Below are 14,819 nucleotides of genomic sequence, written 5' to 3' on the forward strand. Positions count from 1 at the left end.
CGCCGCGCGGTGAGGCCGTGAGCGCGATGGCCCTCGCCGGCAGGACGGCGATGCGGTGGGCCCGGCTGCGGAGCCCCTGCCCCGCGGCCGCCCCGCTCTGCCTCCCGCCCTGGCTGCCCGCGGGGCCCAGGCCGTGCCAGCGGCTGTGCAGCTCCCGCGGGAAGGTGAGTCCGCAGCGCTGCCCGGGAAGGGGGTGTGTGTGCGGGGAGCCGTTCCGCCTGCCCGAAGCTGGTCTGTGGCGAGTCCCCAAGGGCGGCGGTCCTGCGCGTGGGAGGTGGCCGTTCCGGGCAGGCGGTGTCACCCCGGCGTGCGTGCGTCCGTCCGTCCGTCCCGCTGCAGGGGCGTTTGGGTCCCCGCGGCAATGGGAACTGCCGTTCCAAGCCGGGGCACCCCGCAGTGCTGTGCGTTGTGGTAGAAGAACGCGGGGCTTGCTTCTGTGCCTGGCCCGGAGCTGCATGCGTAGCCCGTGTGAGAGAGATGAGCTTTGGGTACCTCAGACAGCGGCGAGCAGCGTTTTTCAGTAGTGTTACTGACTGCTGTTAGGGCCTTTCCTAGTTCCTGATGCAGAAAGCTTTGAAAAGCAAATAAGCCGCTATTCTTCAAAATGCCGTATTACTTGAGAATATCATAAAGAAAGTTTTTTAAGTAGTGTTGGACGTTTCTGTGTGTGAACCAAGGAAGTCAGGCTGGTTTTCTGTATTGTTAAATTCAGTTAAGTGTTACCTGTCGCTTCCTTTCCCACAAAATCTGCTTGCTTCTTACGATAAGGTCATTGCTACCTGGGCTACTAGGTAATGTTGCTGTGTTCTTATCGTGCTTGTGAAGAATGATGTCCTTAATGGTCCCCTGAATCCAGTTTTCTTAATCCTTAAATTTAGTAGTTAGAGCATACTTGAAACTGCTTTAAGTTTGTCAACTCCCTGTATTCATAAGAACTTAGTACCTTTCACAACACTTTCCAGCATACTTACTGATTATTCAGAGTTATAAATAGATATGTATGTATGACTGAAGTGAAATGCTAGCATTTTGAACACAAATGTCAATTTAAGTTTTTCTATCTCTATTCAACCTATGCCTCTTCTAGAGAAAACAGCTAATTCTTTTTTGAAGACCAGGTCATACTGTGTGTAGAGCCTGTAACCATGGTTTATGCAAATAAATTTCTGTTTTTCAGGAAAAATTAGATATGTCGACGTATCCTGTTGAAAGCATTAGAAACTTCAGTATTATAGCTCACGTAGATCATGGCAAAAGTACACTAGCAGACAGATTGTTGGAAATTACAGGTAAGCGTTCTTGTCCTATATTACCTTTTCTTGACATGTAAGATGACGTGTAAGTTTCTCTAGCTTTGTTTATTACTAATATTTCTAGTATCTTTACTCTTCTAGTGCCAGGTTGCTTGTGCTTTTAGGCTGCCAGTTGTGTAGTGCTACAGGTGTGAATATGATGGACTTTCTGGCTGAGATCTACTTCCAAGTAGGGGTAAGGAAGCATGTAATTCACTCAAGGAAGTATGTACTTTAGAAAGAGACTGAAAAGGAGTGTACTTCCTTGTTCAAGATGCTATTCCTCTCACTCCTGACCAGTTGTCTGTCAGATCAGTATACAGCAAGTTTATGATGTTTACTGCCAGTGTTTGGGGTGGACAGAAGCAGGGACTGTCATGACCTGGAAATTCTGCACAGAGTCGTTTGCAAAAGCATTATTGAAACAGTGAGGAACTTAAGCTTCTTGTCCTTAGATGACAGTAATGGTATGTCCTCTTGTGAGCAAACCATAAACAACTGCCTTTCATGGTGGGTGGAGCTCACTGGTACTGAAACTGATATGGTGCTGTCTTGTAAGTTTTAGAAATGTACAGCCCTATGTTGATTTAGATTTAGTGTGTACAATAACTGCCAGTAATTAGGTGTAAATTCCATGGATTCTCAGCTGCTATATAAACTTGCTTTTTCCTTCAATAAGTATTGGTGAAGTTGTGTTACTTTCATCTTCAGAGGTACTTATTTTGTCCTAGTGAAGTGCCTCTTCAGTGTTCTTATTTAGGTGTTGTTGAGGATAAGGAAAACTACCTGCATTTAAAGTGAAGGTGAGAAACAGACATGCTAAGGGATCTTTGTAACTATAAGTGACTCTGAAACTAGGCTTGCCTTGGCAGAAACAGAGGTTGCCTTAGAGGGTTCTCTAAGGTAAGCTGGAAAGCTATTGCTGTGATGAGACTAATTTCAGAGCTTACTTTAGCTAGTCAGAAATGCCCTTTGGAAGAGTCTTGCTTTTCTTATTTAAGGGATAAGCAAAACAAAACCTGGGAAAGAAGCTTTTGATCAAAGTTACTCTTGTATGATTACCTCCAGTGTGTCACTATGGGCTGTTTTACCTGATGCCTCTGGCAGACTGCAGCTGTGAATTCAGGTATGTCAGGCTCTATGATAATGCTGGTTTTGCACTTGAGATTGGTACTGATTGGAGCTGTGGGCTGTGGAGCTGTTCTCCAGTGATAGGAGATGAAGTTTCTTTAAACATCAAAATTATTTAGCACTGAATTTTTTTTTGCTATTTCTTAATCTCTCACTTAGAATTATGTGATATTTTGTATCCTGCTTATTCAGGAAAGTATTTTGTATAATTTTTATGTAAAAATTTATTTAACAAATGTTAAGAGTTGAAACTTTTTTTAAAATTAAAATCGAAGTTTAGCTTAATCAGATGGAAAAGCTTCATTTGCAGCTGTAAGTCCCATGTTCTCTTGATTAATGGCATTTTCAAGAATTATTTACTTTGAGAACTAATGTACTAAATGGGGTAATAAAACTTTTTTTAAATCTTAGGAACAATTGCTAAAACTGATCGTAATAAACAAGTGTTGGATAAACTGCAAGTGGAACGTGAAAGAGGAATTACAGTTAAAGCACAATCTGCATCTCTCTTTTACAGTCATGAAGGAGCCAACTACCTCTTGAATCTTATTGACACGCCAGTAAGTTAAGTATAAACAGTGTTTAAATCACACAAAGTTAAATGTCTTTATGCTTAAAAGTAGGAGATTTCTCACTTCTTCTGTTTGTTCAGTTTCTTTTTTTTTGGTAAGAATTGTGAACATATTATACAAATAAACATCCTAATGTAGAAAACCTTTCAAAAGAGTCTAGAAATACCTGAAATTGTAAACATTTATTTTCTCCACAGGGCCACGTAGATTTCAGCTATGAAGTTTCACGGTCGCTCTCTGCCTGTCAAGGTGTCTTACTTGTAGTGGATGCAAATCAGGTGGAGTTCTTAATTCTTGTTTTCTACTTAGGATTTCAGTAATTTCTTTGAGCAAACCAGAGAGATTAGTTTGGGGTATCTTTTTAATTTTCCATCAGTGTTTTTGCCCCTAGTCTATCTCTATAAAAGCTCTTTTATTTCTATAAAAGCTCTTTTTCTCTAGAGAGTGAGTAATGGGAGTTTAAAAAAAATGTAGACAGATACTTGTGTGTTGATAGATACTGCAGCTCCATGACATAGCAATAAAGGCACAGGATTAATGAAGAATCAGATCCTACTTTTTTACAGAGTATGACCTTTGCAAGTGGCAGTCTGGAGAACTTTTATTGTACTAATGCCTGTTTGAATACCTCCAGTTTGTTGTTGGAAAGCTTGACAGGTCGTTCAACCAACCACACTGTTAGACTGTTAGTTATGACTAATTGTTCTTGTGGTTTTGATCGTCTGTAATACAAACTGGTACTGGCAACATTAAAGCTAAAGGACACTATAAGTCAAATGTGCTTAAACTTATTCTGGAAACTTGAGAATCGTTTTCTGTCCACTAGATGAATAGGTTCTTGATTGATCTTTCAGTGATCTTTTTATATTTAATGTGTATATAATTTTTGATGTCACATGTAAATATTATGTGACTGTTTGGTATTCTATATTTGCCTTTCAGTCAGAATGCTTACAAACTCAACTTTTTTATTATAATTGCTAATGTTTCTCCTGCCAGCCTGAATTCTGGAGGTAGCTTTCAAGACTTATGTCTCACTTTTTTTTTTTCTGATAAATGTTCTTTGCTGCTTCTTTATATTGCTTAAAAAGTTAGGCCCATATATCTATAGTGAATATCCGCATATAAGTAGTTTTCCACTTGATCATTGTAAACAAAGGAGAAGACAGCAAACAGCTTCTTTTTTTCCCTCCTCTTCTCTCCCATTCCCCCTTCTTCCCTCTCTGGTCCAATTGTGGTATTGGGCTTTATACTGTCATTCACTAGCATCTCTATCACTTGTTTTCCCTTGTCTGGTACTTGGATCTGGAAGGCGATCATTTTTTTTCTAATCAGAGCTGATCTTTTGCCATCCTTTTGAAAGAAATGTGAAGTACCAACTTACAATTTGTTTTCTCTTTTGAAAATAACTGTAAGGTAAGTCCAAGGTATGTTCCTGCCCTCTGGAGTAACTGCAGTCTTATTACCATGACAAACATCCCTTTTTCTTTGTTTTAGTCCATTTCTCAATAGGTTTTTGTGGACAAAGAATGTGGTTTTTGAGGTACCCGTTATGACCTTGGCTGTTCAGAAATAAATCACATACACAAAAATAAGTACTTGATGCATAATGTACATAATACTGTTACCTAAAAATAATTCCATGTATGTGATCACATATACAGCATTATTAGTTCATCTACTTATATTCAAATTATGAGAAATGGTAACTAGGAATGTTATCTTTCTCAGCAACGTGTATAATGAAAAACCTTTACTTATTTTCCATTCCACAAGTGAAGATAGAGCAGCAAAGTAATCTTATATTGTATAGAATGTCTGGAAAAAAAAACCCCAAAACAACCACCTCAAACACCAAAACTCAGGAAAATGTCATATTAAACTTTTAATGCTTATTTTCTAGGGTATTCAGGCTCAGACAGTGGCAAACTTCTATCTTGCTTTTGAGGCACAGCTTGCAATAATTCCTGTCATAAATAAGGTAATAAAGGTTTTAGAGTTTCATTTTAAATAGTTGGGTTGCTTAAATGTGTTGAAGATTGGTAAATACATTCTCAATAGAAGTATATAATGAAAAAATAACCAGAATTTAATAAGAACTTTGTGTATTTGCTGTCTGTTTAATATTTTACAGTAATTCGTGGGAATTCAGTTTATTTCATAAAATACATGTAGAAGCATTTTACAAGCAGCACTGAAAAATTATTATTGGAATCTGTATGGTAAATCAAGTTCAGAAGCATTGTGTAAATTATATCCTGATGAGGAAATGTAAACCAGTTATAGTTTGCAATCAAATAAGCCACTTGGGTAGTACTCAGTACTGTATATTTTTTCCTAATGAGAACAAGCTGAAGCTGTGGCATTCCAGGGTTTCAGATTGACTTGATGAGAATGTTTAGTCACTATGGGAATTTCACAGAATCATTTAGGTTGGAAAAAACCTTTAAGATTGAGTCCAACCATTAGCCTAACACTGCTAAGTCCAACACTAAATCATGTCCCTAAGTGCCACATATACCATCTTTTAAATACTTAACAGGAAAGTGACACCACCACTTCCCTGGGCAGCCCATTCCAGTGCTTGATAAATCCTTTCAGTGATGAAATTTTTCCTAATACCCAATCTAAACCTCCCCTGGTACAGCTTGAGTCTATTTCCTCTCATCCTATTGCTTGTTACCTGGGAGAAGAGACTGACACCCACTGCTACAACCTCCTTTCAGGTAGTTGTAGAGAGTGATAAGATCTCCCCTGAGCCTTCTTTTCTCCAGGCTAAACAAACCCAGTTCCCTCAGCCACTCCTCATAAGACTTGTTCTCTAGACCCTTCACCAGCTTTGTTGCCCTTTGGACACACTCCAGCACCTCAGTGTCTGTCTTGTAGTGAGGGGCCCAAAACTGACAGTAGTCAAGGTGCAGCCTCACCAGTGCTGAGTACGGGGGGATGGTCACTTCCCTAGTCCTGCTGGCCATACTATTTCTGATATAAGCCAGGATACCATTGGCCTTCTTGGCCACCTGGGCATACTGCTGGCTCATACTCAGCTGGCTGTTGACCAACACTCCCAGGTCCTTTTCTGCTGGGCAGCTTTCCAGCCACGCCTCCCCAAGCCTGTAGTGTTGCGTGGGGTTCTAATTTGGGCCTGAATGGCCAGAAAGGTGCAGATTAACCTACCTGTGCTCTGCCTTGCAGGCCGGTTGTGATGCAGCTTTTTGAAATGCCAGACTTTTAACTGCTATGGTTTTCAAATTAGAAATTGCGGATTTGAGCCATTTAGAAGGCTGTCAGTGTGAACTTAAGTTGTCTTGTATTTGTATGTTTACAGTTGCCTTAGCGATGTATTAACTTGTATAATTTTGGTGTCACTTCTCAGTTGACTTTTTTAAGACTTCTATCTGTGGATAGGAAGGTGTGTGGAGAGGAAGGATTTAGGTAATTTGGAGTAGATATAATGATCCTGTAGCCCATCATAACTTAAATTCACCAGTTCATGAACACTGGAATTCCTTCCATTTAATTTTTTTTTTTCTGGTGAATCTTCAAGTGGCTTTTTACAAAAATAACTTCAAAGATTCTTTCTATGATTATCGATATATTCCTCCATGTGCTTTAATGTTTTTCTTTTGTTAATGTTGATACACAGAGATTACATGAGTAGCAGTTTCATATTTAAAAAGTGAAGTCTTAGTTTTGAGTGAAATCTAAATGTTGTAGTTTATACAATTTTTGTGGGTTTAATGATTGGACTCACAAGATTAGTTACTGCTCATCTTAATTGCTCTTTGTAGATTTATTTTGTATTTAATGTTTGATTCTATAAACAGTATAGGTAGCACTTATGCTTTCGAATTACTTTGTAAAATAAAGATTTTCACCATCTCTTGAACAAAGGTGTTTTGCCTAATGAAACAAACAAAAAATAGTCTAGTTATAGAGGGGATCCTTCCTGAAGTCAGTCAAGGAAGACTTTTTCTAAAATGAATCCTGATAAAGATCTTTTCCTGAAGACATTTAGTATTTATTCATAAATACATAAAGGCTCCTTGACTTGTATATTTGGAAGCTAGAGTGCTGGATCATATGGGAGATGTGATTGCCTGTATATTTAGGAGTTTGTTGTTTTTCAGATTGACTTGAAGAATGCAGACCCTGAAAGAGTTGAAAAACAAATAGAGAAGCTGTTTGATATCCCTATAGATGAATGTGTAAGGGTAAGATCTCTTAAAGTTTTATAATATGGCTGATTGTATAACTATATCTACTTTGTAGCTAATGAAAGACATGTACACACAGTAAATCAACAGGGTGCCATCTGTCTGCCTGTCTTTGACATACATGAATTTCTTCAGTCTCCTGGAAAAGCATAATGGAGAACATGCTTCTCAGTTAAAAATTCTAGTATGTCTTGATGAATGGCATCAGATAGATTTTAAATTATTTCTCATAGTGAGTACATAAATTTTCATTTTTACCATAACAATAATTGCCTTTCAGGAGAGAAAAAAAAAGATTTAGAATAATTTATAATCAAAGAAGCATTTCATAGTAATAACATTCTAAAGTGTGCTTCAGAGTGCTTTTCTGGGTGGTATTATCTGTGGCCACCAAAACTGTCTTAAGTAAACGTGACGCTATTTCATAGATACTGAATGCATGTAAGACGTCTTATGAAACTGTTGTTGGACTTGTTTTAGATTTCTGCTAAACAAGGAACAAATGTTGAAAAAGTTCTTCAAAAGGTCATTGAGAAGATTCCACCGTAAGTCTGTATTTATGAAACATTGTAAGGTTAATTAGGACACCATAAGTTGAATTTATACAGGATTGGCAGTAGTTTTGCACTTAGTATTAATCTGATTTAACATCAATATTATAAAGAGATGTGGGAGAAATCTAATGTCAGAGCTGGTTAAGTCAGTTTCAAATAGCAAACCAGAAAAAATGACACTTCAGATTTGAGATGCCTTTTAAAAAATGATTGTATGAATATCAGCGGAGAAGATGTCTTTATTCTTAAGAAGTGAGAAAGGAAAATAAGTTCTGTCTGAAGTGAAAGATGAGAGGTGAGCCACTAAAGGCAATACTTTTATGACTGTAGAGCTTCCATGAAACTCACTGTTTAAGGATATGTGCTTTTGAACATTGCATTGTTAAAATGATAAAGGTAATTGAAATCTGCTGTGTTTAGAATTTCATATCCTGAACCCAACGTTTAAAATAGACTTTTATCTAAGAACTTGATGACAAAGCTGCTAAATTACAGTTCAGTTTCAATCAGGATACTGCTTTTCATTCTTTTTCCCTACTATTAGTTAATAATTATAGTTAAAAGAAACTGCAGTGGAAATCTGACATTAGGTTTCCATGAAAGATGGCAAAACCAAAATATCTGGACTTCTTTAAAACCTAGATTTGGAATGTAACTGCTAAATTTTTGTTGTCCCCCATAGTACAACACTTTAAGCATCGGTTTTGCCTGTTGTGAAGTGGGTAGGATGAATATGCATTTGTTTTTGTTCTGTTTGTACTGTTATTGCACATGGGGGAAATAAGATATAAAGATTTTCTACATAATAAGTTGTTCAGAAGCAGAAGGAAAACATTGGCCTGCTGTTGAAAAGGAGAGGTGAATTAGTCACCAATAGTGCTGAAGAGGCAGAGGTTCTCGACTGTTTCTTCACTTCTGTCTTTACCATCACCGTTGGCCTCAGGCAGTTGGAACAAAAATCCAGGTTGATGCAAACACGGTCCCACCATCAGTGGAGGAAGAGTCAGTATATGAACTGTTACAGGAGCTTGACCCCTGAAAATTGATGGGCCCTGATATTATCCACCCGAGGGTGTGTCCCGATCCAATGTCAAGGGAGGTTTCCAAGAGCGAGATTAAGACATAAACTAGGTCAAATGCCATATACCCCAAACGGGTTTTTATTATTAAAAAAGAGGGGTAGCAATAGGACAGAAGGGAAGTAAAAGGCAGAAGTAAAGCAAAGATGCAGGATAGGGCTGCAAGAATAGTCACCACCATGGATCCAGCAGCATCCCGTTGGTCCTCATTCTTCAGTTCTTCAGTGGTGGGTGCATGTGGATCTGGCTTCCATGGTGGATGCACACAAAGCAAAGTTTCTGTTGCCTTTTTAACTTCATGGCATCTGCTGATTAGCATATCTGCCCACCTTTAGGTTTTTTTCTCTGGTCCCACAGGTTTTGTTGCATCTGGCTTCAGGGCAGGAGCGTTTGCCTCTTACCAGTTCATTAGCAATGCAGGCATGGGGTCTGGCCTACACAATAGCACCACAGATGGCTACAGGATGGGGCCAACTCAGTACACTCTGCCCCTTTGAGGCTTATCTAAAGAGTCCAACAATGCAACCACAGAGAAGTGGGGGGATGCATCCTTCAATACACTCCTGCTTCCCTGGGCAGCATTCCCCAGACCAATTCACAAGCTGCAGCAGCTTGTCTTGGAGGCTTGCACAGATACAGTCATATGACACTTCAGTCTCTCACAGGGTGTTAAGGGAGCTGGCTGACCTCACTGCGAGGCTGCTCTCCATAATCTGAGAAGTTGTGGAAATTGGGGGATGTCCCAGAAGACTGGAAGAAGGCTAATGTCACCCCTATCTACAGGAAGGTCTTAATGGACAATTCAGGAAATTATAGGCCCTTTGGTCTTACTTCAATCCCTGGAAAAGTTACGGAACAAATCCTCCTGGGGGCTGAAGCACATGATTGGGAAAAGTCAGCACAGATTCACCAAGGTCAAATCCAGCTTGACAAATCTGATCACCTTGTACAACAAAATAACCTGCTTGGTTGATGTGGGGCGAGTGGTGAACATGGTCTACCTGGATTTCTCCAAGGCTTTTGATAGGGTTCCCCACAGCCTCCTCCTAGAGAAACTGGTACGTTATGGTCTAGACAAATGGTCTGTGCAGTGAGTGGGGAACTGGCTGACAGGCCACACCCAGAGGGTGGTGGTACGTAGCTCCTTTGCAGACCAGCAACCTGCCACAGGCGGTCCCCCAGGGATCAGTATTGGGCCCAATGCTGTTTAATGTCTTCATAAGTGATCTGAATGATGGGATCACGTGTACCCTGATGAAGTTTGCTGTTGAAACCAGAGAGAGTGGGGAAGTGGACACTTTGGAAGGGAGAGCCAGCCTGCAGGAAGACGTGGATGCGCTGGAAGAGTGAGCTAACAAGGACCTTACGAAACGCAGCAAGGACAAGTGTAAGGTCTTGCACCTGGGAAATCAGGAGTGCATCTACCTGGCTGGAGAGCAGCTCTGTGGAAAGGGACCTGCGTGTCCTGGAGGACAAGCAGCTCAATATGAGTGAAGTGAGCAGTGTGCTGCAGCGGCTCAGAAAGCCAACAGGATGCTGGGTTGCATCCACAAAGGGCATCACCAGCAGAGATAAAGAAGTCCTTATCCCACTGCGCTCAGTGCTTGTCAGGCCACACCTGGAATACTGTGTTCAGTTTTGGTCCCTGCCATACAAAAAAAGATGTGGACAGGCTGGAGAGAGTCCAGAGGAGAGCTACAGAGATGATCAAAGGACTGTGAAGCCTGCCAGATGAGGAGAGGTTGAAAGAATTGGGTTTGTTCAGCCTTGAGAAGAGAAGGCTTAGAGGAGCCCTTCCACTGTTTAAAGGGAAACTACAAAGAAGGTGAAGGCTCCATTTGTACAAGGAGTCACATGGAAATGATGAGGGGTAATGGGTACAAGTTAACCCTGGGGCGATTCCAACTAGATACAAAAGGAAAAATTTTCACCATGAGAACAATCAGCCACTGGAATAATCTCCCCAGGGAAGTGGTGGGTTCCCCAGCACTGGACACTTTCAAGGTTCAGCTGGACAGGGTGCTGGGCCATCTTGTGTAGATCATGCTTTTGTCAAGAGACGTTGAACCAGATGATCCAGCCTGGTATTCTATGATTTTCATGAAAGGTTTTGGGTTGGGGTGCTTGCTCATTCAATATTAAGAGAAAAGCACACTGCTTAATATATTGTTTTAACATTTTTGTCACAGACCCCAATGTAATACTGCTGATCCACTGAAAGCCTTAGTGTTTGACTCCACCTTTGACCACTACCGAGGTGTCATAGCTAACATTGCACTCTTTGGTGGGGAGATTCAGGAAGGGCATAAAGTTGTGTCTGCGCACACAAAGAAAAGATACGAAGTTCATGAAGTTGGAATTCTGACTCCAAATGAACAGCCAACGCATAAGTTGTAAGTAAAAAATTTCTTACAGTGGAACAAACTAAATTGGTGTAAGATGCAAATTCTGCATTTCCATTTGATTTTTGCTTTGAGCGGTAAAGACTGGGAGATGTCTGGGTTTTTTGTTCTTTTTCTTTGTGGTTGTTTTTTTTATGGTTATTTGTTATTAATGCTCAATAATCTTTTTCATTTTGGGTGTGCTGAGGCAAAAACTTTTGGGGACTGCTTTTTTGGGCACTGCTAGTGGGAGGAAGCTGTTTCATCAGCTGTACTACATGGAACATCTGGACAGCTAGGTTTTTTTAAGACTAGGATTTGATATTCTTATTCAGCTGTCCACTTTATATCTAGGCACTACCTTGTTTGAGAGTGGAAGGGAATGGGGCTTCATCTTAGTTATTGCTGCAGCATATTTTGAGGGTGGAAAGCTTAAAATCCATGAATACAACAGCTTCCAGAAACTGGCTCCTCATGGCAGCAGTGGGAAGAAAATCGGGTACTTCGAATTAGCAGAGAAGCTTTATCAGTTTTCATCCAAGTATGTGTTAATGACTTTCTTGGGAGACTTTCAGTGAGTCTGTGTTACTGTGTGTGGTGGGCTGAACCCAGCCAGCAACTAGAGCATCCAACTAGCCACTTGCTCACTCACTCAACCCCAGTGGGATGAGGGAGAGATTGGAGGAGCAAAAGTGAGGAAAGACTTGTGGGTCGAGATAAAGACAGTTTAATATGTGAAGGAAGAAGAATAGAAATAAAAACAAAAAATGCAAAGGCAACCAGTTACTACCTCTCACAAGCCCTGATAGTATACAAGTAATGGCCATGTTGGAAAGACTACACTCCTTGGTTTTTATTGCCAAGAATGATACTGTATAGTATGGAATATCCCTTTGGTCAGTTTGGGTCTTCTGTCCTGCCTTTGTCACCTCCCAGGCTCTTGCTGACCTCTAGCCTATTTGCTGGGGGGGCAGAGTGACAGAGAAGGCATTCATGCTGTGCAAGCACTGTTCAGCTATAGCTGAAACATTGGTATGTTTTTAATACCATTTTAGTCACAAGTCTAAAATGCAGCACTATACAGGGCTGCTATGACAGAAGTTAACTCCGTTCCAGACAAAAACAGTATGCTGTGTTTTACTCTTAAACTATCATGGGTTCCTCTCCTAACATCATTATGTCTTGATGGAAGTCATTTGTCTTTCGTTGTTTCTGTCACTTAGTATATGAAGTTTGCTGCGCTGGCAGCTGGGAACTGTTCTGGTTCTGTCTTAGATCCCTGAGAACTTCCCTCTAGTTCCAGTTCTGAATAGCACAAAATTCAGAATCCAGAACTATAAATGTACTATTTAACAGTAACAGAAATAGAGCTACTTGAGTTGACAGATAGTTTGTTCCTTGAGACAAAATTCACAAGCCAGAGGAGAAGCATACAGGCTTTTAGGGGGGAGTCATTTATTTGAATTTATGACTGAGCTGAGTAAATTGGGAAAAGTAGTGGAAATACTGATAATGTCAAGAAACATGTCCATATAATGCCAATTTTATTTAGATATGCTGGACAGGTGGGCTACCTGATTGCTGGAATGAAAGAAGTGACAGAAGCCCAAATAGGAGACACACTGTTTTTGTATAAACAGCCAGTGGAGCCTTTGCCTGGCTTTAAGTCAGCGAAGCCAATGGTTTTTGCAGGTGAGGAGTAAAGTGACATAAAGTGGGATTACTTCTTTCCAGTAACAAGAGTAAGAGAGCTATTAAAGCTTTTAAAAGAATGTATGTGTATATTAAGAGTTGTGAGGATTAGAATTTTAGGAAAGTTAAGCTAGAGGCATGTAATTTCTATATCTTTGTGTAATTTTCTGTGTTTTAACAGACAATTAATAATCGTTGCAGAGTGGTTTTATATGAATACAAAACTAAAATGTTTTTAGCTGTGATTACTGTTTCTAATGCTAGTAAACTCTTGATAGCTGGAAGAGAAGGGTTGAAGCTTTAAAGAAGTCAGTCACCTTTTGGCAATTCTTCTAGATAATCAGGTTTCTGTAATTACTATGATTTTCTCTTTTAAAAATTAGCAGCTGTTTTTTCTTCCTTAAAGATAGTAAACTCAAAGCTAATACTCAGACTGATTCTGTAAAATATTTGACTTTTTAAGCTTATAGGTCTGTTGAGCTGTTTCCACCAGCTTCAGTAACTACAACAAGTACTCTGGAAGATGGCTTTAGAAATAAATACATTCTAGAAATCACTTTCTAGACTTGTTGGAGGGAATGTGTAAAACTCACTTGAACTGTCTCATGGAAATTAGGTGGTCAGTGAATGTAGGAAAGTGTAATCCTGTAAACACTGCTTTTTGTATGCACATGTGTTGCTTCTTGTAGAGCAATCAAGATTTTCTGAACACATGGCAATGTGAAAAGTGATACACTAGAATTTATTTCAGGTAGTAATTATGTAGACAACTGCTTTTATTAATTTCAAAAAATACAGAAACATTTTAAACTCTGTTGGATATGGCACTTTCTTTTTTGCCAGTTACTCTTACCTTTGAAGGAATATCTTGATGAAATTTGTCTGCTTATTCAGTTATGCTTAAGCTATATGTTTACACTGGAGCCCTGGAAAACTGGTTTTACTCAATTGTGCATCTTGCACAACTGTGAGGGGTTAGATGAGTACAGTATACCTGCCATTATGGTTTGAATGTATATTCCTGTTTTTATGAGGTAAGCTAAAACTTTATTACATTTTAACTAATTTTTTTTGAAAAAAGATTCCTTATATTGTTTCTCACATTTTCAAGTTGGAACAGAAAGTAAGCTATTTCTGATTTTATTAGTGTTCACTGTAAGAGGTGTGTTTGATGTGATAAAGAGCTTTATTGGGTACTTAACTTTCAATTCTATCTAATATGTTTTGACAGGAATGTATCCTGTAGATCAAACAGAATATAATAATCTCAAAAGTGCTTTAGAAAGGCTGACTTTGAATGACTCCAGTGTCACTGTTCATCGTGACAGCAGCCTTGCCTTAGGAGCTGGATGGAGGTGAGACTTTTGGAATGGTTTGTAAATTAAGAATGCAAGTTTAAGTCAACTGAAGGTTGAATTCAAATGAATTCAAGATTAGGATCTTTAATTCAAAGTGATGATAGGTAAAGCTTGAAAGCATTTAATTTTTTTTACATTCTGTTTACACAGAGTATGCAATTTGTTATGATTGATAGTTTTTGTTTTCAAAGACTCATACTGTTCAACTGCAGGACCATTTGGAGACTTCGCTGTGCCTGGCATAGCCAGGCTAGCAGTGTAAACATACTGGATGGGGGAAAACCCCACTGAAATTCTAGGGGATATACAAATACTTTCACCAACAGGATATTTTTTTCCCCAGGTTGGGTTTCCTTGGTCTTTTACATATGGAAGTTTTTAATCAACGTTTGGAGCAAGAGTATAACATGTCTGTTATTGTGACTGCACCTACAGTTCCATATAAAGCTGTTCTTTCCTCAGCAAAGCTGATAAAGGTATGTTAAATTTAATCCAGATTTATGTAAATAGCATCTTAAAAGCCTCCTATAATAAACATCCACA

General features: G+C 39.5%; 1 protein-coding gene across 2 annotated transcripts in view; it reads left to right on the forward strand.

The window, feature by feature from the left end:
• Positions 1-14,819, forward strand: part of GUF1 (GTP binding elongation factor GUF1) — a 25,237-nt gene continuing 10,418 nt past the window's right edge. Inside the window, exons 1-11 of one of the 2 annotated variants that reach the window (XM_074904724.1) lie at positions 1-164; positions 1,178-1,289; positions 2,835-2,983; positions 3,193-3,273; positions 4,899-4,976; positions 7,126-7,209; positions 7,693-7,757; positions 11,035-11,238; positions 12,779-12,918; positions 14,150-14,273; positions 14,620-14,752. In XM_074904724.1, the coding sequence (XP_074760825.1) occupies positions 27-164; positions 1,178-1,289; positions 2,835-2,983; positions 3,193-3,273; positions 4,899-4,976; positions 7,126-7,209; positions 7,693-7,757; positions 11,035-11,238; positions 12,779-12,918; positions 14,150-14,273; positions 14,620-14,752 (1,308 nt within the window). In that variant the 5' untranslated portion in view covers positions 1-26. Of the gene's footprint in view, positions 165-1,177; positions 1,290-2,382; positions 2,419-2,834; positions 2,984-3,192; positions 3,274-4,898; positions 4,977-7,125; positions 7,210-7,692; positions 7,758-11,034; positions 11,239-12,778; positions 12,919-14,149; positions 14,274-14,619; positions 14,753-14,819 lie in introns of those variants that run through there. The other variant, XM_074904725.1, reaches the window with a different exon arrangement.

The sequence above is a fragment of the Athene noctua genome, chromosome 4, assembly GCF_965140245.1.
Source record: "Athene noctua chromosome 4, bAthNoc1.hap1.1, whole genome shotgun sequence".
In the NCBI taxonomy this organism is placed as follows: Eukaryota; Metazoa; Chordata; class Aves; order Strigiformes; family Strigidae; genus Athene; species Athene noctua.